The sequence below is a fragment of the Balaenoptera acutorostrata genome, chromosome 13 (assembly GCF_949987535.1).
Source record: "Balaenoptera acutorostrata chromosome 13, mBalAcu1.1, whole genome shotgun sequence".
NCBI classification, from domain to species: Eukaryota; Metazoa; Chordata; class Mammalia; order Artiodactyla; family Balaenopteridae; genus Balaenoptera; species Balaenoptera acutorostrata.
In genome coordinates, this window is record NC_080076.1 from 85,649,848 (window position 1) to 85,677,468 (window position 27,621).

Here is a 27,621-nt window from a genome sequence, read left to right on the forward strand (position 1 = left end):
CCCTTCTACCAGCTCTCACACCAGGAACCATGTGCCGTGGGTGCTGAGCGAGGATGATGCCCCAGAGTCCCTGGGCTAACACTCTCCTAAGTCCAGAAGTTTGGGTTCAGGGCAGCAAAGTTGGGTACAGCTCATCCTTGGAGATCATAACGCCATCGGACAGGATGCTGCCAAGCTTTGTCCCACCTTAGGGCCTTTACCCTTGCTGTACCCTCTTCCTGGGATGCTCTTTCCCCAGATTTTCCCATGGCTGGCTCCCAAATGTCACCTCCCAGAGGGGCCTTCCCTCGATCGACATTAGTCCTTCCTCCCACCTTCACCTCTACACAAGCTCATCACCTGCTTTATTTTCTTAATAGCATTTACCACTCTACAAAACGCTATTGTCTGTCTTTCCCTTTAGCGTGTAGGCCCTCTGCACCTCTTGGTTCCAGAACTCCCCGCGACCTGCGCGGTCCTGCTCAGCCCAGCGCTTGCCCCCGGCGCCTCCTCGGCTCCCGCAGCCTCTCAAACCCTAACGCGGATGTCTCCTACAGTGCTGCCGCCCTGAGCTCCCCCTGGCGGCCAAAGAACCTCACTGCTCCAGCCCGGCACAAACACGTGGACACCGCCTTGGACCCCAGTCCGCTTTATTCCGGAGGGCGGGAGACGGAACAGCCCAAACGAGGGAGCGAGTTAGGAGGTAGGCGGAGTCTTGTGGGGGGCGGGGAGGTCCCGGAGCCGGCTGGTGGGCGGGGTCTAAAGGGAGCGGCCAGTAAGGAGGGCTCGCTGTTCAGGGCCTGTGGAGTGGGCGTGTTCCAGGACGAGGGGGCGTGGCCCACCGTGCGCCGGCAGGTGGGCGGGGCTTCGGTGGGTCAGGCGTGCCCAGAGCGGCCTACATGCCGGGCGCAAGCCCGTTGGTCTCCATGTCAGTGAGGTTGCCCCGCAGGTCCTGCTCCTCCTCGAAGGCCTTGAACAGTGAGTTGAAGTTGCCGGCTCCAAAACCCTGGAGCGGGAGAAAGGAGGTGAGTTGCGGGCCCAGAAAGCCAACCGCTGGGGACAGGCGGTCCTTAGTGGTACCTGGTGGTTGTAGCGCTGAATGACTTCCAGGAAGAGCGTGGGCCGGTCCTGCATGGGCTTCGTGAAAATCTGCAGGAGGTAGCCTTTCTCGTCGTAGTCTACCAGGATTTTCAGCTCCTACGTGGGAGACAGGGGACTGGGTAAGGGGGAGGCTGGCTGGCCCTTCTAGCCTGGAATGGTGGGATATTTAGAAAGGCCGTGGGGGCTCCTGCACCCCCAAAGCCAAGAAAAGACCCTTTTCTGCAGCAGTTCCAGACACCTCCAAATAGATCCCCCAATTGTCCTATTACCACCTCCCCGCCTCAGCCCCTGTGTTAGCCACCCAAGGCCGGCCTGGACCACCCAAGTAGCACCCACACAGCTCTCCCTGCTTCTGCTCTTGCCTCCTTACAGACCTTCTTCCCCACATTCAGGGATCTTTCAAAAATCAGATCATCTCACTCCCCTGTTTAAAACTCTCCAGTGGAAACCAGAACCCTCATATGTGGCTGGTGGGAAGGTAAAACGATGCAGCCGCTGTGGAAAACAGTCTGGCAGTTCCTCAAAAAAGTAAAAGAGTTACCATATGACCGACCCAGCAATTTAACTCCTAGGTATCTACCCAAGAGAATTAAAACGTATGTCCACACACATACTTGTTACCCAGATGATCATAGCATTATTCATGATAGCCAAAAAGTGGAAACAAATGTCCATCATCTGATGAGTGGGTAAGCAAAATGTGGTCTATTCATCCAATGGAATATTATTCAGCTATAAAAAGGAACAAAGTACTGACACGTGCTACAATATGGATGAACCTTGAAAACATGATGCTGAGTGAAAGAAACCAGTCACAAAAGATTATATGATTCCATTTATATGACATGTTCAGAAAAAGCAGCTCTGTAGAGACAGAAGACCAGTGGTTGCCTAGGGCTGAGGGTGAGGAGGTGGAATGGGGAGACTGGGAGGTGGTGGCTAAGAGGTTTGAGGTCTCCTTTTAGAGTGATGGAAATGTTCCAAAATTGATTTCAATGATGGCTGCATAATATAGTGAAGAGCCAAAAGCCACTGAATTGTGTATTTTAAAAAATGATGTATGTTATGTGCCTTAAATATCAATAAAGTTGTCAAAAACAAAACCAGAAAAACCTCCAATGGTTTCTGGCCACAGAAGAACAAAATCCGAACTCCTAAATAGCCTACCAGAGGAATCGGCTCCTGCCTACCTCTTTGACCTGGGCCACTCCTCAAACACTTCCTTTCATTCACTCTGGCCCTCTTTCTGTTTCTCAGATACTCAGAGCTTGCTCTTGCCTCAGGACCTTTGCACTTGCTGTTCCCGCTGCCAGGACTGCTCTTTCTCTAGGTCTTCACACAACCAACTCCCGTTCATCATCTCGATTTCACTGAAATGTCACCTCCTCAGAGGGGCCTTCCCTGACTGCCTCCTGTGTAGCAGCCCCAGATCACTCTCTGTCATAGCCTGTTTTAAGTTTCTGCACAGCACCAACTCTCTCTCTCTCTCTCTCTCTCTCTCTTTCTCTCTCTCTCTGATGGTGTTTGTGTTATTTGTCATCTGTCTTCTCACTAGAATGCAAGTTCCATGACGGCAGGGACCTGGTCTGCTTTCCCGGCTGCATCCCAGTGCCTGATGCAAGGTTGAGACAACATTTGTGAGGCAAGATGGAACTCAGGGCTCGTTCTCCTCGACTGACCGAGGATCCTGTTCTAGGCCTTACCTCCAGAACATCAATATTCTCCTTCACCCGGATCTTGGCCGTTTTGAGCTTCTCCCGCAGTTGTTTGTAGTATGTGGACGGAACAGCCAAAAACTCCATGCCTCTCTCTCTCAAGTGGTGAATCTGTCTCAGAGCAGGGTCAAAGTCAGTCCTTCTCTCTCCATGCTCAACACTCCCAGCCAGGGGGAAGTGCTGGGCCGGGAGGAGGCAGGGTCCCTACTCCAGCTTCCCCAAACTGCCAGGATGCAGTGTGACCTCATCCCCTTCCTCCTCTGGGCCTTGTGGGTCCCGATGGAAGAACAGCAATCACTAACATTCATGGGACCTCACTACGTGCCTCTCTCGAGCACTTTCTATGTACTGTCTGATTATGTTGATGTCGTAATCTTTTGAGACATTTGGATGATTATTCTCCCCATTTCATAGCTGGGAAAACTGAGACATTGAGAAATTAAGTATTGATATCTATTCTCAACATAGGAGCCAGAGGGATTTTATTAAAATACAAGTCAAATCATGTCACTCCTCTGCTTACCCAACGGTGGTGTCTCAGAGTCAAATTCAAAGTCCTCACCATCTGCCCCCACTCCTACCTTCTGACCGCATCTCCTACCCTTCTCTTCCTTGTTGATTCTGTTCCAGCTGTTCCTTTAACCTTCCTCTACCCTGGCTGTCCCTTCTTCCTGGGGCGCTTTCCCCAGATTTCCACTGCTTCCTCTCTGTCTTCTGCATTCTTAAATGTCTCCTTCTTAGCGCCAGGACTTTGGTGACCGCCTAATTTAAATATACAAAGTCCTGGGACTTCCCTGGTGGTCCAGTGGGTAAGACTGTGCCCTCCCAGTGCAGGGGCCTGGGTTCGATCCCTGGTCAGGGAACTAGATCCCACGTGCCGCAACTAAGAAGCCCGCGTGCCACAACAAAGATCCCGTGTGCCGCAACTAAGACCTGGCACAGCCAAAATAAATAAATTAAGTAAATTTTAAAAAAAAGAAAAGAAAAAGAAAAACTTGAAATTAAAAAAAAAGTCCTTCACCCTCCCTCGCCCGTGGCCCTGCTTTATTTTCCTCTAGAGCACTCACTGCCATCTAACAGAGGTATTTTACTAATTTTATTTTGTGCCTCCATAAGGGTGGAAACTATTGTCTTGTTGGCTAATGTATCCCAAGTACCTGAAACAGTGCCTGGCACGTAGTAGGTGCTCAATAAACATCTATTGTGTGAATGAATGAATGAATGAATGAAGTTGCCATGGTCATGGTGAATTCTTGGTTGGGCCGGGACTGAATGGGACAGGTCAGGCTCTTGTCCACTTGGTCATACTGCCACATTAAGAACAGGTGGGACCCAGCCTCCCCAAGGGCTGGAGCCATAGACTCAGGACATTTAATTTGGATGAAAGGACCTAGTGGATCTTGTAGCTTAATATCCTCATTTTCAAGTTGATGCAACTGAAGCCCAGAGAGGGGGTTGAATCCCCCAAAGACTCACAGTAAGTTACTGACAGAACCAGGTCTAGAGCCCAGGCTTCTTGTTACTCTGGCACTTGCTACTTCTGTAGCAGAGAGACCAGACTCTCTAGGGTGGGAATATTCCTGCACATGCACGAGCCAGTATGGGAGCCCTGTCAGCTGTCTGGGCTGACGAAGGGGACCCAGGACTGCCACTCGTCACCCCCATCCCCAGACTCTGACTCCGTTTTGCAGAGTTTGGCTCTGGAGCTGAATAGGAGGTGAATTAAGACCAGGAACGGGCTTCTAACCGCTGTGATGATGTCTTCAGTCTTGAGAGCGATGTGCTGGACCCCAGCGCCCCCATTATAGTCCACATATTCCTGTGGGAGGGAAGCAAGGAAACCATTGTCAGTGGCCCCGTCACCCACACCCCTGCCCCTGCGAGAGCCCTCAAACCTCTTCCCTGCTTCCTTCTTCCCCAGCCAAGGCCCCCGGGGACCGAGGGAGGCCCCACCTGGATCTGGGACTTCTTCCTGCCCGGCGCTGGCTCGTTAATGGGCATTTTGATGGACTCCTCGTAATTGGCCACCACGATGGACCGCAGAGAGCTGTACTCCGTGTGCACCTGCGTGTCATCCACGGACCAGAAACGGTGGAACTGCAGGTTCTTCAGGTACCTGTGGGGGGTGGCCGGAAGGGCACAATGGCTCTGCTGTTGGCCTGGGACCTGCCCCCTGCCCTTACTCCACCTTCCAGAATTTGTTCCCTGAGCAGGCTCCAAAAAGGGTACCACCTTTCACATCACGCACATCATAGATTTGTACCTTTTTTACGACAGTTTTCCTTTGGGTGGAAGTAAAGCGTCTGATAACAAGATCCGTGTACACGGCACCACTCCAACAGATGGAGGTGCTTTTGAGAAAGGGTACTTGCTTCTAATTTGCACACACGTGCTCTTTGGGTAGTGACAGCCTTCCTCCAAGCCTCCCTGGACTGTGACACCCCCTGTGCTGATTCCCCAAGGTTCCTCAGAGGGAGGACCGGTGGGTCACTTTGGGCCTTAAATCCTCTGGTCTCCATGGTGACAGTTTTACAGGGAACAGATGAATCAGTGACCTCAGACTAACCTCCCCCCACCTCGTGCTCTATTTCCTGACAAGACCTGGGAGTGGGCCTGTCACACATGTGGGAAGGGCTTGGGCCAGGGACTCACCATTCTGAGGCAGACACCATCTCCTGATCAGGCTGGTTTCCCACAATGTGATCAATTATCTTGAGACTGCAGTTGGGCCTGGGAGAGGGAGGCAGTTAGGGGGTGAGGAGAAGCCTACTCCCTAAATCTCTTTCTTCCCCCGGCCCCTCAATAACAGTAACTGCTCATTATTCCATAGCACTTACTATAGACACTTTATTTGCATCAACTCACGCACTATTACTAGCCCCATTTTACAGACGAAGAAACTGAGGCTTAGAAAAATAACTTGCCAAGGTTAAATAGCTAGTAAGTGACAGAGCTGGGATTTGAACCAAGGCGGTTGGGTTCCAGACCCTAGGCTCTTGGCCTCTATGCTGCCTCTTCAAGCCATCCTGGGGGATATTCAGGGGCTCCCCAGCAGGGACCAAGATGCTCTGTCCCCTCTGCATGGAAGAGAGGGCACCCCACCCTTGCCCCAAGGGGCACTCACAGCTTGGAAAGTAGGGGGTCGACGAATGCTGGGGCCTCGAATCCAGGCAGGAACCAGCCGGTGTAGTTCATCTTCTCCACCAGGGTGTGTGTAGTATCCCCATACTGTGGGTGGCGAACAGCCTGAGGTCCCATCCCTGCTGAGGCCAGGCTGCATTTCATGGTGCCAACACAACCCTGGGTTCCAACCCAGACCCGGCCCTAACTCCAAGTGTGATTTTGGGCAAGTCACTTCCCCTTTCCAAAATGAATTGCAGTCTGACATTCGGGAATTTGACAGTCTGTCTGCCCCACAGGACCAGAAGCTCTGTGGAGGCGGGGATGCCGTTTTGCTCATGATGCTGTCCTGGCACATAGTAGGTGCTCAATTAAAATGTGTTGCCTGAATGAAGAATGATGAGGGTGTTGGATCTAATTATATGGAAGGGCCTTTTCAATCATTCTAACAATCTTTAAGTTGTATTAAATCTTGAGGAGGAAGGACCTATGATTGTATCAGGTGCTAAACAGACTTGGTAATCTTTGCTGCGTGTCTGTGATATGCCAAGCGCTGTTGTTCTAAGTGCTATACACGAATCATCTCATTTGATCCTTTAAATGACCGTGGGAGGAGTTATAGCTGAAGAAACAGGCACAGAATGGTTAATTAGCGTGTGGCAGATCACACAGGTGGACCACGCAGGTGGTAACTTGCTCATTTAAACGGAGTCGCAGAGAGGTGAAGTGATTTGCCCAAAGTCACACAGCTTGAATGGGGCGGGGCTTCCCTCCCACCTCCTTCCCCAGACCCACCCATCTCCTTCCTTGCATCCCCATGCTGTCAGCCCCGACTGGGGAGGATGGGAAGCCCAGAGGCGTGACTGTTAGCCCTCCTCAGCCTCTGCACACCAGCCAAGAATACAGGAAATCAGGGTCCAGGGAGAATGTCTGCACTTTGAGGCACAAGTGTGGGATGGTATAATGGAGTCGGGGGTTGGGGAGGGGGGTCCTGGCATCTAAGTGGGTGCTGACAGCAGGAGGGGTGGGGCACTGAGGTTAACTCACCGTCTGCAGCACGGCAAACTTCACCTTCCCAAACTTATCTTGCTCTACCCAGGGTTCCCGCACGATCTTGGCACCTCGTTCCCGGGCTTTCTGCAGAGGAGATGGGGTGGGGAGGTGGTCAGTGCTGGACCCTTTGGCTGCCCCTGCTGAATCCCCTCTGCGTGGTCCTGCCACAGCCTCCTCCAGTTTTTCCAGCCCCAGGCGGGAACTCCAGCGAACTTTAGCTGTTGCCCTTGACACCCATGGCTCATGCCCATTTGGCAGATAGGGAAACTGAGGTCCAGGCCCAGAGCTGGGGCTATGGAAGACAAACCAGGTGGGGGTGGGGGTCTGTCCTTCCTGTCCTGTGCTAAATCACTCTGTGGCCCTTCCCCCTCTCTAGTCCTCAGTTTCTTCATCTGTAAAAAGGGTGGTTGGATAAGACAAATACAAGCTGACATTTATTGAGCACCTACTATGTGTCACACCCTCTGCCAAGTGCCTTACATGCATGAATCACGTATCTGATATTTAGCAAAACCTTATTACTGCATGTCTATGCTTATCACATGTCAGGCACTGTTGTAAGTACTAGCCTCTTTAATCTGCACAGCAACATTACATGAAAGGCACTATTATTGTCTCTGTTTTATAGATGAGGACATTGAGGCACAGAGAATTTAAGTCACTCACCTGAAGTCACACAGCTAATAAGATTGAGACCCAGCAGTCTGCCTCTGGAATCTACACTCTGAACATCTAAACTGCCTCTTGAATACAGCGTTTGGTACAGTCATGCTCAAGAAATGATAATTGTGATCTCGTTTCCTCTTTGTAACAACTCAGTGAGGTAGGTGGTTATCCCCATTTTACAGATGCAGAAACTGAGGCTCAGACAGAGGTTGCATGGCTACTAAGGGGCAGAGTGTCACTGGAACTCAGGTGTGTGTCAGCCAACATCTGGGCGCATCACTCCAGCGTGGCAGTGTCCTCCAGCCCTGACTGATGGGGGTCCCTGTCGCAGACAGAGGGCAGGCCGAGCCTCACTGCTTCGTCTCCGCGCCAGCCCAGGTGCAGCCTCACCTGCACGATGTAGTCACAGTCCTCCACCTCGAAGGCAATGTCCTTCACTCCGTCGCCGTGTTTCACCAGGTGATCGCCCATCTCTGTGGCCGGCAGGGGAGGCGGGTGGCGCTGGAGTCACGGCCCCTCCCTTGTACTCTCAGCCTTCTGGGCTTCATCTCCTTCTAGGCTGAGGCCCCCTCCCTGAACCCTGATCCACCCCTGTGTCCCTCACCCCCACCCACAATACCACGTCTCCACTCCCTGTCACCCCGAACCCTCTGGGGCCCCCTCACCTTTGTTCCAGGGGTTGAGGGCAGAGGAGAAGATGAACACAATCTAAGGCGTAGAGGAGAAGGGAGGCGTGGCTGGTGGCTCAGGCGAGCTTCTGGAGGTGCACCTCCAGCCCCGCTCCCTGCCCCCCAGCGAGATACCCCTGGTGGGACATTAGGACAAGACCTCTCTTCCCAGCCAGGCAGGACTGTTGACCCTGGGTTCCTGTCCTTTCTCAGCCTTAGCTTCCCCTCTGGTCCTGAGGGATGGGGGCTTCTCCCGTGCCAGACCCTCCTGGGGCCTTGGGATGAGCTGCCAGTCAAGCCTCCCGGTGGGGAGAGCCCCAGGGACCCATGGACCAGGGCACCGCTCAGATTTCCAGGTCTGACGTCTGAGGCCTTTGCCAACTTTCCCCGAACATCTGTGAGACCAGCGTTGGGCCAGGCCGAGAAGTAGACCAAACCAAGAAGGTCCCTGTTGCGTGTCGTACAAAGGTGCCAGTGGAGGGCCCAGCGGGGGGCTGACCTCAGTGCACGCTCCGCTAACCACACCGGGCAGCCTGGAAGAGCACTGGGCCGCCTGGAGGAAGGGCTTCCTGGCCTCCTGCACCCAGAGGTGCCAGAGCTGTCACGGAGCTCAGAGACCAGCAGGGAGAGAGATGGCCCTCCTGGATGGGTGGGGTCCTGGGTGTAGACTCACCTTCCCTTGCTTGATCACGTGGCTGACCATCTCCCGGGAACCCGTCTCCAGGCCCTTGTAGGCTAGGGGTTCAAAGCCCATCTTGCTGCAGTAGTACGACGCAGCCTGAATCACAGAGTTGCAGACGGGCCCGTGAGGGTCGAGGGGCCGGCCCCCAGTCCCCCCAGCCTATCTGCCCTGTTGCCCCAGGTGCCGAGATCCTCCTGGGAAGAAAGCCTGCTCCCTGGCCCACGCTGATCTCAGGTAAGTTTCCCACTGGGGTCCGCGGCCCTGATTGTGTAATTAGGATCCAAAGAGTGACTGTCCGTCCTGGGACTGTCCCAGCATTGGCCCTGATCCTCCCCTCCCAGGGCCCAATCACAGACCCAGCTGGAGACCTGCCCTTGTCCTGGAGGCCCCCTTGCCTGCCCTCTATCCACTCCCAACACCTTGCCCAGCTTTTACCTGCTTCGCGTTGCCAACCCAGAAGGTCACGGAGTGAAAGTGGAGGAATTGGCCTCTCTCAGGCTGCAGAAGAAGAGAAGGGGCAAGGCTGAGTCCCTAGAAGCGGGTCTAGAAAAGTGCAAGTGGAGAGGTGTCCCCTAGCCACCTCCCTTGTCCCACCCTCAATCCCAGAACTGAGGAGAAGCCAACCCACCCCACCCCGCTGCCCTGAAGGCTTGCCAAGCCTCGAAAGAGGTTTCTCATGTAGAAATTGAGCTCCTGTGGTCTCAGGATTGGTGAGCCCCCCTCTCCCCCAGGAGGCCTGCCCAAGTTTCACAGGGGGAAACAGCCTTATGCTACAGCGACACAGATTTAAGTTAGACCTTAGAAAGAACTTCCAGACAGGATTAAGAGATTGGCAGGAATTTAAGAAGAGGTAAAAGTTTTTCTTAGGAGGGCAAGGTTGAGTCCAGCTCAGTCTAGACGTGGCAGGGGAGGGCAGAGATGAACTTGAGTGTGCATCCAGAATGTCACATAACCATTGTAGCTATTATTCCTCTTCTGCTCTTTGCTAACATTCCAGTCTCCCGGGGCCCTGACCCAACATTTCCCCTCCTGCTTACCTTCTGTCCTTTGTTGCTGTAAGTTGTCTAAGGAGAAAGAAAAGGACAGTAAGATATGGAAACTTGGACACAAGGTGCTTCTGGAAATCTCACTGCAGATCCGTGCCGTTGGCAAAGGCTGCCATGGCTCCAGGCAGGCTCTTACCATGACTGATCTTGGTCACACTTCCTGCTGGCAAGACTGGGATGAGAGGCCAGCAGAGTGCTGGACAGAAATATTTAACAGCCAGCAAGTCCCGCCCCTGGCCTCCTGGCCTTCCTGGGGGTGGGAGCTGATCCTGGAAGCTCCTAGGCCTGGAAGCCTCTGATCCAGCCACGGCCTCATTGGACAGGGTGATGCTGTCAGGCCTACAAAGGGGGAGTGACTCGCCCAAGGCCACCAGCCAGATGGGGGCAGAGCCGGGGCCAGAAGCCAAGGGCACATTCTTTCCAGGACCCTGGGCTGGGACTGCGATCTTTGCCCTCCAGAATCCAAAGCTGAGAAGCCAAGGCCAGCTTAGGTGCAGAGGTGGCTCCGGAATTCTTATTCAGGGAGAATTTGAGGGGGATTTAGGGACTGGTCTTGAAGCCAGCCACTTGTTTGCATAGCAAGTGTATGGTTTATATTTAGGTAAAAAGGTTGTATTCGATAGTGGTTAGAGGCATGGGTATGGGGGTTTGAATCCTGGAGCTCTACATACTATGTGACTGGGGAAAGTTACCGAACTCCTCTAAGCCTCAGTCTCCCATCTGTAAAATGGGAGCAATAGTAGTGTGGCAGGGCATTAAATGAGATAAACGTAAGTTTTTGGAATAGAATCTGGCACACAGTAAGATCTCTGTTAATGCTGGTTATGATTAGTTATGTTTCTTTGGGGCTTTGGGGTGGGTGCTGATGGAGAATAGGGGGGCCTTGGCATTGCCACAGCCTGGGCGTTGGGAAAGAGGTTGTGGCCCTACCCCTGGCCCAGAGTGGTGGGAAGGGGGAGCTTACGGCCCTGGGAGGAGGAAGGCCTGGGTTCCGCCCCAGCATCACCCATACCCGAATCCTCAAGGCTCACTTTCCTGGAAGATGCAGTGGTGACTGCTGGCCACTGTGGCGTTTACCTGAGAGCTCCAGGACAGCCCCCTGCCTCTAGCTCCACGTCAGTCCCCAGAAACTCTGTTGCTGAGACATCTTTCCGGGGAACTGACTTCATCAACTATCCTCATTGCCTGGAAACTCTTCCCAGACCCTGATGCTGGCAGTCTCAGCCAGGGACTGTGCCAACCCCACCCCACCCTCTTGCGTTTTGGCTCCCCAAATGTCCTGCATTAGCCGTTTTTGTTGTTGTTGTCTTTTGAGAGTAATATTTATTTTGTCCTAATTATAAATAATTCATAGTGTTTTTTTTTTCAATTTATTTAAACTAAAAAAAAAAGTTTATAGGACTTCCCTGGCAGTCCACTGGTTAAGACTCTGCGCTTCCACTGCAGGGGTCGCGGGTTCGATCCCTGGTCGGGGAACTAGATGCCACATGCATGCCACAACTGAGTCCATATACTGCAGCTAAGAAGCCCGCCTGCCACAACTAAAGATCCCAGGTGCTGCAACTAAAGATCCTGCGTGCTGCACCTAAGACCTGGCGCAGCCAAAATAAATAAATAAATATTAAAAAAAATATTCCACTGTGTATATATATACACACCACATTTTCTTTGTCCATTCAGCCATTGATGGGCGCTTAGGTTGCTTCTATATCTTGGCTGTTGTAAATAATGCTGCAGTGAACATTGGGATGCAGATATCTTTTCGAGTCAGTGTTTTTGTTTCCTTGATATATAACCAGAAGTAGAATTGCTGGATCATAGTTCTACTTTTAATTTTTTGAGGAATCTCCGTATTGTTTTCCATAGTGGCTGCACCAATTTACATTCCCACCAGCAGTGCACAAGGGTTTCCTTTTCTCCACATCCTTGCCAATGCTTATGTCTTGTCTTTTTGATGATAGCCATTCTAACAGGTGTGAGGTGATAGCTTATTGTGGTTTTGATTTGCATTTTCCTGACAATTGGTAATGTTCTGCATCTTTTCATGTACCTGTTTGCCATCTGTATGTATGTCTTCTTTGGAAGAATGTCTAGATCTTCTGCCCATTTTTCAATCCGATTATTTGTTTTTTTGCTAGTGAGTTATGAGTTCTTTATATTCAATATACTTTAGATGTTATCCCCTTATCAAATATATGATTTGCAAATATTTCTTCCCACTCAGTAGGTTGCCTTTTCATTTTGTTGATGGTTTCCTTCGCTGTGCAGAAACTTTTTAGTTTGATGCTAGTCCCACTTGTTTATTTTTGCTTTTGCTTTTGGTGTGAGAAGCCTTTTTTTTTTTTTTTAATACAGAAAAACAGATAATCTTGGCAAGTTATGAGCTCTAGGATCATTCAATCCAATATTCTCATTTCTCAGATGAGAAAAACTGACAAACAGCAAGAAGGTGCCTGACATTACTCCCCTCTTTTCTTCCTCCCCCTCCTCCCTCCCTACCTCCCATGTCTTTCCCTCCCAACCAGGGAGTAGAGAGGGGCTTGTACCAGGGAGGAGCCCCCCTCCCCACCCTCCTCAGCAAAACCTGCTAGGTCCCCTGGGCCACTCTCAAGTTTCCACCTCCTCCAGGAAGCCCTCTCAGAACTCCCCAGCCCCAGGTCAGAGGTTCAGCTGCTTAGTTGCCATGGGTCAGCTTTAGTCAGCAACCCCCGAGGTGGGGCCCAGGACAATCAGAGAACTTTCCTAAGCCACCCAGTTAGCAAGTGGCAGGGTAGAACTGGAATGGGAATCAGGCTATTCTAACTCCAGAGCCCACACTTTTCATCTCTGTCTTGCCTTCTAGACAAATGGGAGATATTGATCCCCCAACTAGACAGATGGGGAAACCAAGGCTTGGAGAGGGAACATACGTCCCTAGGGTTGTAGAGCTGGTAAGAACAGAGATCCAAGCTCTGGCCTGTTTGCTTCTGAAGCTGGATCCCCTTCCACCAGTCCAGACACCTCTTTCCTTTTCTCTGTTTTCTGGGCAAATCTGGAGGCAGGCGAGGTGGCCCCACCTCCTTATCCTGTCCCTGTTGGGCCAGCCTGCCCTCTGGGTCCACCTTGGTCTCCTGGGTCTAGGTTTCCAACTGAGAAAATGGGGGTGGAGGTGGCCCAGAGTGGCGCTCACAGGCCAGAAGGTTCCACGGTGGGGAGGTGTCTCAGCGCAGCCCTCCCGTCCCGGGAGAGGAGGAGGACCTCGTCCCCTTGCTCTCGGCAGCCGACTCAAACCCCTGCTCGCGGAACCTGGCCTGGCCTGTGTCCTCGGCACAAAGTCAGTGTTTGCTGAACCAAGGAAGCATGTCAGCAGCAGCAGCCTTGGATGCCAAAGGCAAGTGTCTGGCTCAGCTGGCCAGGGCTGTTGTCTTCGTCCCTCCTACCCTCTGGACTTTGCTCCCGGAAACACTGTGGGTCGCAGTCACACTCGGGATACACCCCTAGGTGCCTCCCCCATCTGTGGGCAGGGGTGGGGGAGGGGGGACCTGCAGGACCCAGTCTTCGGAGCCCCTGCGTCCCCTCCCAGATGCCCCCCCTCAGGCTGGGCCCAGTTGGAGAAGAGGTTAGCAGCGGATGGGTATGGCTGTCTTGGCTCTTTGTTCCCGAGTGGCCAGTTTATGCTCCTCCTGAGCTAGGAGCTGGGTTCCAGAGGCCTTGCTCAAGGAGCCCACTATTCAGGTGGGCTCACTGACTCGCCCTCCACTGTGCCCTGGTGTGTAGAAAAGGGTGAATACAGCAGGCTTGAGGCTGCTATTTGTAGAAAGACCTGCTTGCAAGGTTGAGCCTTGGCTGGCATCGAGGAACTTGGGTTTCAGGAAGGTTCCCACCATCCCCAGAAATGATAAGAGTCACTCACTGGGCCTAAACTGTACAAACAATGTGGCTTACGCCGAACACCTGCTTGTCTCCTGGGAGCCTGGGATTTTGGTACGTGCTGTGCAGTGGGTGCCTTCGTGACCAGCCTCCAGTGAAAACCCTGGAGCTTTAGGCTCAGGCACGCTTCCCTGGTAAACACTTCATAACCTCTTGCTGGAGGAAATAAGTGCATCCTGTGTGACCCCACTGGGAGAAGACCCTTAGCATCTTGCCCCTGGTTTCCTCTGGACCTTACCCATACTTCTTTTCCCTGGGCTGAGTTTGCTCCTTTTGCTGTAATACAACTTAGCCGTGAGTATGACTATGTGCTGGGTCCTGTGATCCCTCCTCATACATCATCAGACTTGGGGGTGGTATTGGGAACCCCTGACACAGTGGTGGCAGCAGTGAGATTCGCCTGATAGACCCTCGACTCACTGAAAGATGGTAGAAATACTGTTTTGGGAAAGGAAGGATGGATTTGCAAGGGATGTCCTTCCTAAGATGTGAATGTGAGATTCCTAGCTGTGTAAATACTGTCTATCTTCTTCCTCATGACCATGACCAAAGTGGCCTTGGCCCTGAGCTCCTTTCTGAAGACCTTGCTGAGCACTCAGTACCTGCCCAGGGGCCTTGGGGTGTCCTGCGTGGCCTCCTGGAATGGTTGACCAGCCTTTGATGCCTGGGTGGCTGTGGAGTTGCCGGCAGTGTGAGATAGCAGCTTAACTACAGCCAAATCTGCTGTGAGAGGTAAAAATTACCTCTGGGATTTGACAGCAACAGATGGAGCCCCAAGAGAGCTGACTAGCTGCATCCCCGTGGTTTCTCTAGGCTGCACAGGCTAAAACGAGGGGGAAATGCCCAGTGTGGGTGTTGCCTTTGGTTTTTTGTTCTCTCCTCTAGACAGGAGGAAGAACAGCCCAAACATTCCCAAAGGTGAGCTTTAGGTGGCCCCCCCAGATGTTGAAAGTTTGCATTAGTTTTTCCTCTAAGTGGGAAGAAAAAAGTTAAATTTGTTCCCAGAGCTGGAGAAAAGCTTTAGATAAACCAGAGGGGAAAAAAGGGCAGGCGGGGGGGATGCTCTAGCTGCTGCTGCCATAGCCTCGCCCACCCCACCCCCTGCCCGCCTCCCGCCTCTGCCGTGAATGTTGAATTTATTGCTAGGGGTTTAAATAGATTTGCAATGAAAATAAAGGGGGAGGAATTTTTTTAATGGCTTTGCGTTTTATAGCTATTACATATGGATGTACGATTGAAGCAGATATAAAATGTTACATGATTATAATTTCATAAGTACGAGAGGGATCATCATTAGGGAGAGCTGCAAGAAAAAAAAAAGCGTCACTGGGACAAAACTTTCTTGCATTTTGCCACATGGGCAGCTTGGAATTTGAGTTCTTTGAGTATCGGAAACAGAACAATTATTACTATGATTTTTGCCTGTTGGATCCTTCTGAGAATAAAAAGGAGAAAATGAAAAAGAGAGGCAATCTCTAAATGGAGATACACTTTTGAGGTTTGGAAACAGTCTTTAGTTGCTAATGAGCTCCTGTGAAATCACGTCTGACTTTAGAGACAGTTTGCCATGACTTGCCTATTTTTGAGGGACTCAGCTTGTGTTCTAGGACCAACACGACAAAAAGGGCATGGGAAGGCCTCGGTTGTCTCTTGAACTTGGGACACAGCTCTCTGGTTTTGCTGCAGCAGAAAAGAAGCTGCTGTCTCCCACCCCCGCCAGCTTTATTGAGGAGTAATTGACAAAGTACTGATAAGAGAAGCTCATCAGGTCTAAACTCGACAATGTGGCTTATGCAGATCACCTGCTTGCCTCTGGGAGTCTGGAATTTTGGTACATTGTACCAGGCAGAGGCTTCGCAGGATTTCCAAAGAGATGTCCATGGCAAAAAAAAAAAAAAAGGCATAAGATCTCGCGCTATAGCTACTACCCACATGAATCCCCACCCTCATTTATAAGGCCGTTCATTTCTCTTGGTTCGTCTACCATCATTGAAAATACTGTAAACAACTTAAATGTCCATCAACAGGGGGTTGGTTAAATACAAGGAAACATTAACTATAAAATGAATGAAGAAACTTTCTATTTAGTGATGGGGAAAAACCTTCAAGATACATTGTTAAGTTAAAAAAAAAAAAAAAAACAAGGCACAGAACAGTGTTTATAACTTACCATTTATAGAAAAAAAACAGTTTATGGATCTTTTAAAATTTTGTTCTTTCAGTTTATTTGAATTATCCACAGTGTAAAACATGTCATTGATTGTCAGCCACTGAATGGAATTTATTTATTTATTTTTAAGTTTTATAACTTTAAGTATTTGTTGATTTTAAGTGTAGTTGGAGTATAGTTGATTTACAATGTTGTGTTAGTTTCAGGTGTACAGCAAAGTGAATCAGTCCCAAATGGAATTTAAATACAGAGAACCAGTTCAGCCTTGCCATTTGGAATCTTCTTCTTTTGGGAGCACCCCAGGCTATATATAGTTTATTTCCTTCTCTTCATGTCTAATTTCACTTCTGGTTCGGCAGCAAAAGATATTTGCATGATTTACACGATTTCAAAAGTTTTAAAATGGCTTTTTGAGGGTCATAGTTATTGAAGTGTAATTTATATAGAGTGAAATTCGCCCTTTTCAGCGTACAGTTCTATGAGCTTTGAAAACATATAGTCACGTGACTATCACCACTATCAAGATATAAAACAATTCCATTACCCAGAAACATACCCACCCACCCATTCACTGCTGTGGACCTTTATAGTCAATCCCTCCCCCACCCCAATCCCTGACAACCATTGATCTATTTTCTGTCCACATAGTTTTGCCTTTTCCAGCATGTCGTATAAATGAGTCAGACAGCAAGCAGCTTTGTGAGTCTGGCTGAGGGTCCTCCATGTTGGTGCCTCTATGTAGACTGTGTTTCTTTTCAGTGCTGAGAAGAGTTTCATTGCATTGGTCTACCAGAGTTTGTAAACACTTCTTATTAACTCTTTAAAATCAGCTGATTGACAAATCCAACAAGACTTGAGTCTTGGTTACAAGACAATGTAAAAGTAGGGACTGGGCTTCCCTGGTGGTTTGAGAATCTGCCTCAGTGCAGGGGACACGGGTTCGAGCCCTGGTCCGGGAAGATCCCACATGCCACGGAGCAACTAAGCCCGTGCACCACAACTACCGAGCCTGTGCTCTAGAGCCCGCGAGCCACAACTACTGAGCCCATGTGCTACAACTACTGAAGCCCGCACGCCTAGAGCCCGTGCTCCGCAACAAGAGAAGCCACCGCAATGAGAAGCCCGTGCACCGCAGTGAAGAGTAGCCCCTGCTTGCCGCAACTAGAGAAAGCCTGTGCACAGCAGCGAAGGCTCAACGCAGCCAATTTAAATTTATTTAAATAAATTTTAATAAATTTATTTAAGTAAATTTTAATAAGTTTATCTTTTTAAAAACTTGCAATAAAAAAAATAAAGTAGGGGCTTAGAGACACTTTCCTTCATCTTACAAAGAGAAGAGTTTATGCTATGCTCTCTAAACATGTTGCCTCAAGAAACAGAAGTTTCAGAATTTTATTTATTTATTTATTTATTTATTTATTTATTTATTTATTGGCTGCACCACGAGGCATGCGAGATCTTAGTTCCCTGACCAGGGATCGAACCTGTGACCCCTGCAGTGGAAGCATGGAGTCTTAACCACTGGACCACCAGGGAAGTCCCTAGAATTTTATTTAAAGCAATAAAGAAAAACAATTGAAACCCAACTAAAATAAGTTGTATGGAAGCAGGGAGTGGAAAGGGGCAAAGCTGGTGTGAAAAAGTCCTTTTTCTTAAAAAAAAAAAAGTCTTCATCCTTCATAATGAGATGTCAGTGAGTAGGTAAGTCCAGAAAACAAAGCAGGAAACTCCCAAATGAGTGTGGCCTCTAAGAAGAGGAGGGAGATGTGTGGGAGCAGGGAGGGAGGCCGTTTCTATTTCTTAAAGTCCTTTTATTTTTATTTTTAAAAATTTATTTATTTATTTATTTAGGCTGCGCCCAGTCTTAGTTTCGGCATGCAGGAGCTTCACTGCAGCATGCGGGATCTTTAGTTGTGGCATGCGGTATCTTTAGTTGTGGCATGTGGGATCTTTAGTTGTGGCATGTGGGATCTTCCCCAACCAGGGGTCGAACCCAGGCCCCCTGCATTGGGAGCATGGAGTCTTACCCACTGGACCACCAGGGAAGTCCCTTAAAGCCCATTTAGAGGACAGTGACCACAAGGGTCACAATGAGGGTTTCTAGGGTGCTGGAAATACTGATTACAGAGTGTGTTCACTTTGTGAACATTCATTGAGATGTGTGTGCCTAAGATTTGTGTACTTTCAGGATGGATATTATCTTTCAATAAAGAAAACTATTAATTTAATTTACTGTGGTGCAATACACATAATGTAAAATTTACTATCAGTGACATTTAGTATATTCACAATGTTCTGTAAGCATCAATACTACCTACTTCCAGAACATTCTCCTTATCCCCAAAAAGAAATCCTATACCCCTTAGCTGTCACTCTCCAGTTTCCCTGCCCTCTAACCCTAGACAACCACTAATTAGCTTTCCGTCTGTATGAATTTGTCTATTCTGGACATTTTATGTAAATGGACTCATGCAATATGTGGTCCTATGTGACTGGCTTCTTTCACTCAGCACAATATTTTCGAAGTGCATCCATGTTGTAGCCTGTGCCAGTTCTTCATTTCTTTTTATGGCTGACTATTCCATTGTATGCATATACCACATTTTTATTTATCCATATTCATCAGTTGGTGAGTTGATTTCCACTTTTTGGCTATCATGAGTAATGCTGCTAGGACTGTTAGCATACGAGTTTTTGTGTGGACATACGTTCTCATTTCTCTTGGGGATATACCTAGGAGTGGAACTGTTGGGTCATAGAGTAAGTCTGTGTTGAACATTTTGAGGAGCTGCCAGATTGTTTTCTACAGTGGCTGCACCATTTTACGTTCCCACCAGCAATGCACGAGAGTTCCAATTTCTCCATATCCTCTGCTAACAGTTGTTGTCATCTACCTTTTTTATTCTAGCTGTTGCATCTCTTATTGAAGTGGTCTCCCCCACCCCTTACCCCCGACACTGCACGTCTTGTGAGATCTTAGTTCCCCGATGACCAGGGATCAAATCCATGCCCCCTGCAGTGGAAGCGTGGAGTCCTAACCACTGGACTGCCAGGGAAGTCCCCTCATTGTGGTTTTGATTTGCATTTACCTAATAGCTAACGATGTTGATTTTTATGTGCTTATTGTTAATTTGCATACCTACTTTAGAGGAATATCTACTCATATCCTTTGCCTACATTTTAATTGTATTATTTGTCTTTTTATTACTGAGTTGTAATGGTTCCTTATGTATTCCCTTTCAGGAATCAAGTCCCTTGTCAAATATATGATTTGCAAATATTTTTTCCCATTCTGTGGCTTGTCTTTTCACTTTCTTGCTGGAATCATGGGCAGCACAAAATTTTTTAATTTTGGTGAAGTCTGACTTATCTATTTTTTCTTTTGTCACTTGTGCTTTTGGTGTTGTATCTAAGGAGGGGGCTGATTTTTTAACTTAAAAGATCTTCAGGGCTTCCCTGGTGGCGCAGTGGTTGAGAATCTGCCTGCCAATGCAGGGGACACGGGTTCGAGCCCTGGTCTGGGAAGATCCCACATGCCGCAGAGCAACTAGGCCCGTGAGCCACAATTACTGAGCCTGTGCGTCTGGAGCCTGTGCTCCGCAACAAGAGAGGCCGCGATAGTAAGAGGCCTGCGCACCGCGATGAAGAGTGGTCCCCACTTGCCACAACTAGAGAAAGCCCTCGCACAGAAACGAGGACCCAACACAGCCATAAATAAATAAAAAAATAAATAAATAAATAAAAATTAAAAAAAAAAAGATCTTCAGCTGAAGGACTGTGATCTGTCTCAAGTTGTCACCTCTGGAAGCAGAGCACTTTAAAAAAGATAAGAAGAAGAACAACAAAAACTCAGATTTTCTTGTCGCTTTGTTTTATGTGCCAGGCACTGGGCTAAGCATGCTAAGGGCTATGTCCTTTATTTTTATTTTATTTATTTATTTATTTATTTTTATAAATAAATTTATTTATTTTTGGCTGCGTTGGGTCTTCGTTGCTGAGCGTGGGCTTTCTTTAGTTGTGGCGATCGAGGGCTACTCTTTGTTGTGGTGCGTTGGCTCAGTAGTTGTGGTGCACGGGCTTAGTTGCTCTGTGGCATATGGGGTCTTCCCGGACCAGGGCTCGAACCCGTGTCCCCTGCACTGGCAGGCAGATCCTTAACCACTGCGCCACCAGGGAAGTCCCTATGCCCTTTAATTATTAAATCCTCTAACAACCCTGTGAGGTAGGGGCTATCATCCCCATTTTACAGATTGGAAAATGGAGGTTTACAGGCGTGTCCTTTAGAACACAACTAAAAAGTGACAGAACTGAGAATTGAACCCAAGCCTGACTCTCTCCAAAGTCTATATGCTAGCCACTTCCCGCCATGCTGTTGTTGTTTTTGGAAAATGCTTTGGGAATGACCCCTGAGCCCATTTTCAAGCAGCAGGAGCAAACCAGCCTCCTGGACCCTGGAGAAGCTTCCTCTTCCTTTGGCATGTGGCTGACTGGGAAGGGTTGGCTTGGCGGGGGTGCAGGGAGGGGATATGAGAGAGGTAGGAGCACTACAGGCCTGCAGGGGGGCTCTGTGGACAGGCTAGTGGGGAGCAAAGCCCTGGTGTAGGCAGAGGTGGGAACTCCTGCTGAGCAATCTTAGGCAAGTCACTTCACCTCTCTGAACCTAAGTTTCCTCATCTGTAAAATGGGAATTATAGTAGTACCTCCCTCATAGCGTTGTTACGAGGATCATCTGAGCTAGTGTACGTAAAGTGCTTTGCTTGATGCCTGGAACACGATAGACTCGATTAACAGTTACTGATTATGCTTATTATTATAAGGAATGTGGGAGGGTCTCAAATATCAGGTTGGGGGGCTTGGGCTTTATCTTTGAGAGAATGAGGAGCTTTTGAAGGTTTTATAGCAGAGTTGCAACATCATCAGGACTTTAAAGACTTCTGCTCAAGGTCAGCATAGGGAAAAGCTGTGGATAGCTGCTGTGCTTGGACCGGAGTGGCCCAGTGGCCTATTTGTGATTCTGTATTATATTTGAGGAACATAAATAAACCAAAAGGCTTTTTTTACATTTGAAAATTGGACCCCCAAACAGTCAAACAGCCCTGTGCCCTGTTTCCTAGAGTCTACAACTCCAGACCCCCAAACAGACAGAACTAATGAGGATTCAGAGGCACAGCCCATGGATAGAGCCTCCCCTTCCTCTGTCAGGCTCCACAGACTCCCCAGCAAGGGCTGAAATAACAGTTGGGGAGCAGAGGGTGTGAGGGCTGGCCGGGGTGCCCAGCTGTTATCAGGGCTAGTGCAGCGGGGCAGGGCCAGCTGGGTGGGGCTGGTCCTTATCTCTTGGGGCACAGAGCCCACGTGCCTGAGCTTTGGGGTGACAGGCAGCTGTATCACCAGGCATCAGTGGTGGCCTGGAGGGTCCAGAGAGTTGATGGCATGGGATACGGGATCCCTGGGCTCTGGAGACGATGTGATCTTGGGCCACTTCCAGCTCCTCTGTGAGTCTCGGTGTCCCAAACTGTGTAAGCAATGGGTGCCCAGGGTCTGATGTGCCCAGGACAGAAGGCTGTCCTCTGTGCTTGGCTTTGGGGCGTTGAGCAGTGTCCTGGATTTTGTTGGTTTTGCCTCTCCAGCATCCATTCTGACTAACACGAAGAGACTAAGACTAAGAATAATAGTAACAACAACAGCACTGTCTATGAGCACTTATCCAATATCAGGAACCAAGGTGGGGGCGGTGGCGGTTGTCTGTTCAGCCACTGGCATTGATATTGTTTAGATTTGCTGGCACAAAATGATAAAGTCAACAGACTTTTAGCAGTTTTTATTATTATTTTAAAATTCTCTACGGACAGTGCAGCCCTGGGGTAGGCATGGAGATAGATATTCTGTTCCACCTCCCTTCAAGGAAGGACTTGCTGCCCAGGTGCGGGGGTGGGGATGGGGGGGAGTAGCTGGCTATCAGCTCCTATGGGATCTCCCACAGCTGCACAGACTCTGCCTGAGGTCGCCTCTTCCCAGGGCACCCCGCACCTGGTGGCTGAACAAGGCAGGGGTGGAAAGGTGGCCCTTTCAGCCCAGTGGGAGACAACTCTGACCCACAAGTCTGTTTCCAGAGCCCCTGGTTGGGGTTGGCCAAGGCCTGTTGGGCCTCCACCATTGACTACTCCTTCTCCCCAGTCTGGCTTCCCCCCTTCGTTTCACCGGTGTTGACACCTAAAAACATCTTGTACCCCAAGCTCTGTCTCAGCCTCTGCTTCTGGAGAACCCATTCCATGACCAGCCTTGCTACCTGCACCTGGGGTGGGCAGCACCCCCTGCCTCTCCCCGCTGGGTGTGCCACTCCCAAGCACTGTGCCTATTTTATCTTCTCAACTCACTATTATTTCTCCCATTTTACAGATGAGGAAACTGAGACTCAGGAAGATGAAGACTTGCCCAAATAATAAATTGTCGGAACTTGCCTGCTGGCTCAGTGGTTAAGATTTCGCCTCCCAATGCAGGGGACATGGGTTTGAGCCCTGGTCCAGGAACATCCCACATGCCGCGGAGCAACTAAGCCTGTGCGCCACAACTACTGAGCCTGCGCTCTAGAGCCCTCGAGCCACAACTACTGAGCCTGGGTGCTGCAACTACTGAAGTCCACATGCCTAGAGCCCGTGCTCTGCAACAAGAGAAGCCACCGCAGTGAAAAGCCTGCGCACCACAGCGAAGAGTAGCCCCCGCTCGCCACAACTAGAGAAAGCCCACGGGCAGCAATGAAGACCCAACACAGCCAAAAATAAATAAATGAATAATTTTTAAAAAAATAATAAATTGTCCACTGTGATTAGAAAGTGCTGAACAAGAACTTGGATCCAGACCACGTTTATATCACTATGTGTGCTGCTGTCCAAACATAAAACCAATCCCTTTTTTCCAGGTCTCAAGGAGCTTAACATCCACTGGGGAAAACTATGTGAAGGCTCTGATCCGGACTTTATCATTTTTAAAGTCTAAAACAGGTCCTGGCCAGCATTTTCCATAAAGAACTAGAAAATAAATATTTCAGGCTTTGAGGGCCATATAGCCTCTGCTGAAACTACTCAGCTCTACAATTGTAGCATGAAAGCAGCCAGAGGCAGTATGTAAATGAATTGGCATGGTTGTGTGCGAATAAAACTTTATTTACAAAAACTATTTGCAGAAACATTCTGTGAGGGGCTTCCCTGGTGGCGCAGTGGTTAAGAATCTGCCTGCCGATTCAGGGGACACAGGCTCGAGCTCTGGTCCAGGAAGATCCCACATGCCTCAGAGCAACTAAGCCCGTGTGCCACAACTACTGAGCCTGCGCTCTAGAGCCCGCGAGCCACAACTACTGAAGCCCAAGTGCCACAACTACTGAAGCCCGTACGCCTAGAGCCCGTGCTCTGCAACAAAGAGGAACCACCGCAATGAAAATCCTGCGCACTGCAACGAAGACTTGCCTCCGCTCGCCGCAGCTAGAGAAAGCCTGCACGCAGCAATGAAGACCCAACGCAGCCAAAAATAAATAAAAAATAAATTAATTAATTAAACAAAAAACAGGCTGTGAGCAAAAAACCAAAAAAAACAGACAAGCATCCATATTTGGACAGAGAGCCAATAGTTTGCTCACCCCTGCCCTAGACAATCAATAAAACAATTAAGCATTAGTTTGTAGCAGTTGCTGAATTCTGTGGTATAAGTACCCCTATGGCCAGTTTCAAACTACCAAGGTAAGCTAGTTTGAACTTGGAGTTGAGAACAGTATAAGTAGTAACGTATCACACAGAAAAATAGACAAGAGCCTAGGTAGTACTAAAATGTAGTGAAATAATTAGGAAATGATGAGATTTGAGCATTTATTACCTTTGTTTTCATGATAGTTTTTTTAGTTGTAAGTTTATATTAAATTTTTTTCTGCTTTTTAATGTAATTTTTAATATACATAATTTAATTTTAAGTAATCTGGTATTTAAAAAAATTTTTCACAAACTTCTTGAAGAATTCACAGTGGGCTCTCCTGAGCCTGTAGGAACTGCTCTGCTCTGGTTGCCTGAGGTTTAGGGGGCAGGAGGCCCCCATGACTGGGGAAAGGGCAGAGGACATCAGTGGCCCTGGAGGAGGAGCAACTGCTATGACATCAGGGCCCAGGGCACATCAAAGGGTTTTCTCTTTCCTCTCTGGCCAAACAACTATCTCGTCAGTTGCTCCATTATTTGCATAAGCCCAGGGTGAGGTTACTCAAGATCAGCCATTGATCCCTTTCGAACTGAACCTGCGTCCCCACCATCCAAAGTCCCTAAACTTTTGAACATCTGACACCCTTCAGTTCAGAACACTGACTTTCATTCTTCACAAGGGCAATAGGGAAGTTAGCTTTGGCCTCCAATTTGCTGTGTTGCCTTCAACATATTGCGTAACCTCTCTGAACTCCCTTTTTCCATTTCTGAATATTAGGGAGCGCTCTTATGAGTCTTCAGTACCTACAGGGATAGGAGTGACTATGTGTCCAATGCTTTGCATTTAATATAACAGCCCTATGAAGTAGGTGTTATTATTATACCCATTTTACAGTTAAGGAAACTGAGGCTCAGAGAAGCTAAGTGGCTCATACTATAAGTGGTAGAGTTGGGATTCATTCCCTCTACTCCCAGTCCAAGTTTCTCATTTTTTTCTGGTGTGTCTCCCTGCGTCTGGAGATCTTCAAGATTTTTACAGATGAAAGGGGTCTGAGGGCTTCCCTGGTGGCACGGTGGTTAAGAATCTGCCTCCCAATGCAGGGGACACGGGTTTAAGCCCTGGTCTGGGAAGATCCCACATACCGCGGAGCAACTAAGCCCGTGTGCCACAACTACTGAGCCTGCACTCTAGAGCCTGCCTGCCACAACTACTGAAGCCCCCATGCCTAGAGCCCGAGCTCCGGAACAAGAGAAGCCACCGCAATGAGAAGCCCACGCACCACAACAAAGAGTAGCCCCCGCTCACCACAACTAAAGAAAGCCCGCAAACAACCTAAATGCCCATCGACAGACAAATGGATAAAGAAGATATGGTACATATATACAATGGAATATTACTCAGCCATAAAAAGGAACGAAACTGGGTCATTTGTAGAGACGTGGATGGATCTAGCGACTGTCGTACAGAGTGAAGTAAGTCAGAAGGAGAAAAACAAATATCGTATATTAACGCATATATGTGGAACCTAGAAAAATGATACAGGTGAACCGGTTTGCAGGGCAGAAATAGAGACACAGATGTAGAGAACAAACGTATGGACACCAAGGGGGGAAAGCGGCAGGGGTGGTGGTGGTGGTGGTGGGATGAATTGGGAGACTGGGATTGACATATATACATGAATATGTATAAAATAGATAACTGATAAGAACCTGCTGTATAAGAAAATAAATAAAATTAAAAAAAAAACCCCGCGTGCAGCAACGAAGAACCAATGCAGCCAAAAATAAATAAATAAATTTATTTTAAAAAAAAAGGGGGGTGTGTGTCTGAGTAGTCATTAGTCCTGGGACTTGAAACTCAAATGCCCCAGAAGCCAGGAGAGTGATGTAGAAGAGAGAAGAGCTGGGTGGAATTGTGGAGTTGTATGCTCACGCCTTGTCAACAAGGGTGATGATTACTGAGCTTCAGCCAGTTATCCCCTGTGGGGATGTGGGCTAGTTTGGCCAGATTTTGTTCAAGAGAAGCTGGAAATTTGAATTTTTATGTGAAATCCATTGATTTAAAAATTGTTTGGGAATTCTGAGTTTGGGAATTCCCTGGCCGTCCAGTGGTTAGGACACCGCACTCTCACTACCAAGGGCCTGGGTTCAGTCCTTGGTTGGGGAACTAAGATCCCACAAGCCGCGCGGTCTGGCCAAAAAAAAAAAATTGTTTTAATTCCATTAATAGGAAATAACCAGAATAGGTAAATCCATAGAGGCAGAATGCAGATTGGTGGGTGCCAGGGGCTGGGAGGAGGGAGGACTGGGGAGTCACTGCTAACGGGCATGGGGTTTTCGTTTTGGGGTGGTGAGAATGTTTTGGAGCTAGAGGTGGTGGTTACATGACGTTGTGAATGTACGAAATGAATTGTTCACTTAAAAATGGTTAATTTTATGTCATGTGGCTTTCATCTCAATAAAAAAAATTGTTCTAACATTTTTATGACTGTTTTTTGATATTGATAGAAAGTATTTTTATCAAAGGTTAATAATACACATAGAAAAATGCAAAAAGTATATGGCTTTCTGAATTTTCACAAACTGACCACACCTGTTTAACCAGCTCAGATATATATTTTATTTTATATTTTGTAACAGAATTAATGCAAGTTGATATAGAAAAAAATACACATAATTAAAAGTGAAAAAAAAGAGAGAGAAAAAAGGAAAAAGAAAGTAAAGAAAACTAGCCCATTCATAATCCTTCAGCCACAGAAAACCACCATGGACAATTTGGGCATATCCACCCAGACCGCCTTCTAAAAATGTATAAACATATGATACTTTTCTGTTACATTTTGTGTATACTTTGTAAACACTGTTCATGCTAATAAATACCTATGTTGATCATAAGTGTGCGTGTCTTTCTTTGAAAGGCCGTGTCGTGATGATTTTAACCAACCTCTAGAACCAAATGTTTAGGTTGTTGCCAAAATCTTGCCATTAGACACAGCATCTACAATGATCTATCTCACTTGAAGTTACAGTTTTGTGCTCCTAAACAATTATTCCTGTGTTAAATTACTCTGAATTCATATTAGCAAATATCTTATTTTCTAAATTGCTTTCTCTCCTGCCCTTTCTACTCTGCCCAGGTACTAAATATTAACGATCTCACATGTATAATCCCCTACCTTGCTTCATGCTTAGGCAATCATATACAAGCATATTACAGGCACATATAAGGGGGAAATGACTTTGTTGTATGAAAACAGTATCATGCACTTTGTGGCTCTCTGCATCTTACTTTCCCAAATGTTTAAGTATTGGCACCTGTGCTGGATATTCTTTGTGCCCCTCCAAGGCTCTTCCCTCTCTGTCTTACTCTACGCCCTAAGACCCTTTGCTCTCCGGCAACCAGAGGCTCCAGCAAATGAGAGGAGACCGGCAGTGGGGGGATGGGGGGTGGGGGAGCCCCCTCTGCCAGATGTTTTTTAAAAAATATTTATTTATTTATTCATTTGGCTGCTCTGGGTCTTAGATGCAGCATGTGGGATCTTTAGTTGCGGCATTTGGAATATAGTTCCCTGACCAGGGATTGAACCCGGGCCCCCTGTATTGGGAGCATGGAGTCTTAGCCACTGGACCACCAGGGAAGTCCCCAGATTTTTTTTTAACATCAGCTGTGTTCCTCTACTGAAGACCACACTCCTATGGGTGGCTACGGCCCTCTCTGGGATCCCAAACTGCTCCCTCCCCTTGCCCCTTCAGATCTGGGAGCGATAGCCCACCCCACTGTTGCCAGTTCTAGCCAGTTTCATTATCCCTTATTTGCTCCCTTAAACTTGCTG

The 27,621-nt window shown here is 48.4% G+C and overlaps 1 protein-coding gene and 1 long non-coding RNA gene across 3 annotated transcripts; one reads left to right on the forward strand and one right to left on the reverse strand.

Annotated features, from left to right (window-relative positions):
- Window positions 1–612: 612 nt before the first annotated feature.
- HPD (4-hydroxyphenylpyruvate dioxygenase) lies at window positions 613–10,254 on the reverse strand. Its single transcript, XM_007189562.2, has 14 exons — window positions 10,167–10,254; window positions 10,022–10,048; window positions 9,420–9,482; window positions 8,976–9,080; window positions 8,300–8,342; window positions 8,025–8,107; window positions 6,963–7,052; window positions 5,920–6,023; window positions 5,448–5,525; window positions 4,749–4,911; window positions 4,543–4,614; window positions 2,784–2,906; window positions 1,060–1,176; window positions 613–985 (listed from the first exon to the last, which is right to left on the reverse strand). The coding sequence occupies exons 1-14, from the start codon at window positions 10,167–10,169 to the stop codon at window positions 875–877; spliced, it is 1,182 nt and encodes a 393-aa protein (XP_007189624.2). The 5' UTR covers window positions 10,170–10,254; the 3' UTR covers window positions 613–874.
- On the forward strand, window positions 6,030–26,652 carry LOC130704634 (uncharacterized). Of its 2 annotated transcripts, none has more exons than XR_009005082.1 (4): window positions 6,030–6,274; window positions 7,597–7,728; window positions 7,817–9,218; window positions 22,509–26,652. It is a non-coding gene; the product is annotated as an uncharacterized LOC130704634 (long non-coding RNA). The 2 variants fall into 2 exon arrangements; XR_009005083.1 differs by lacking the exon at window positions 22,509–26,652 and adding an exon at window positions 11,477–12,245.
- Window positions 26,653–27,621: the final 969 nt, after the last annotated feature.

Coding starts and splice junctions, on each gene's coding strand:
- HPD (XM_007189562.2), bottom strand. Junction 4,912..5,447: donor ATGGTGTCTGCCTCAGAATG/GTGAGTCCCTGG, acceptor CACCCCCCACAG/GTACCTGAAGAACCTGCAGT. Junction 4,615..4,748: donor GGAAGAAGTCCCAGATCCAG/GTGGGGCCTCCC, acceptor TCCCTCCCACAG/GAATATGTGGACTATAATGG.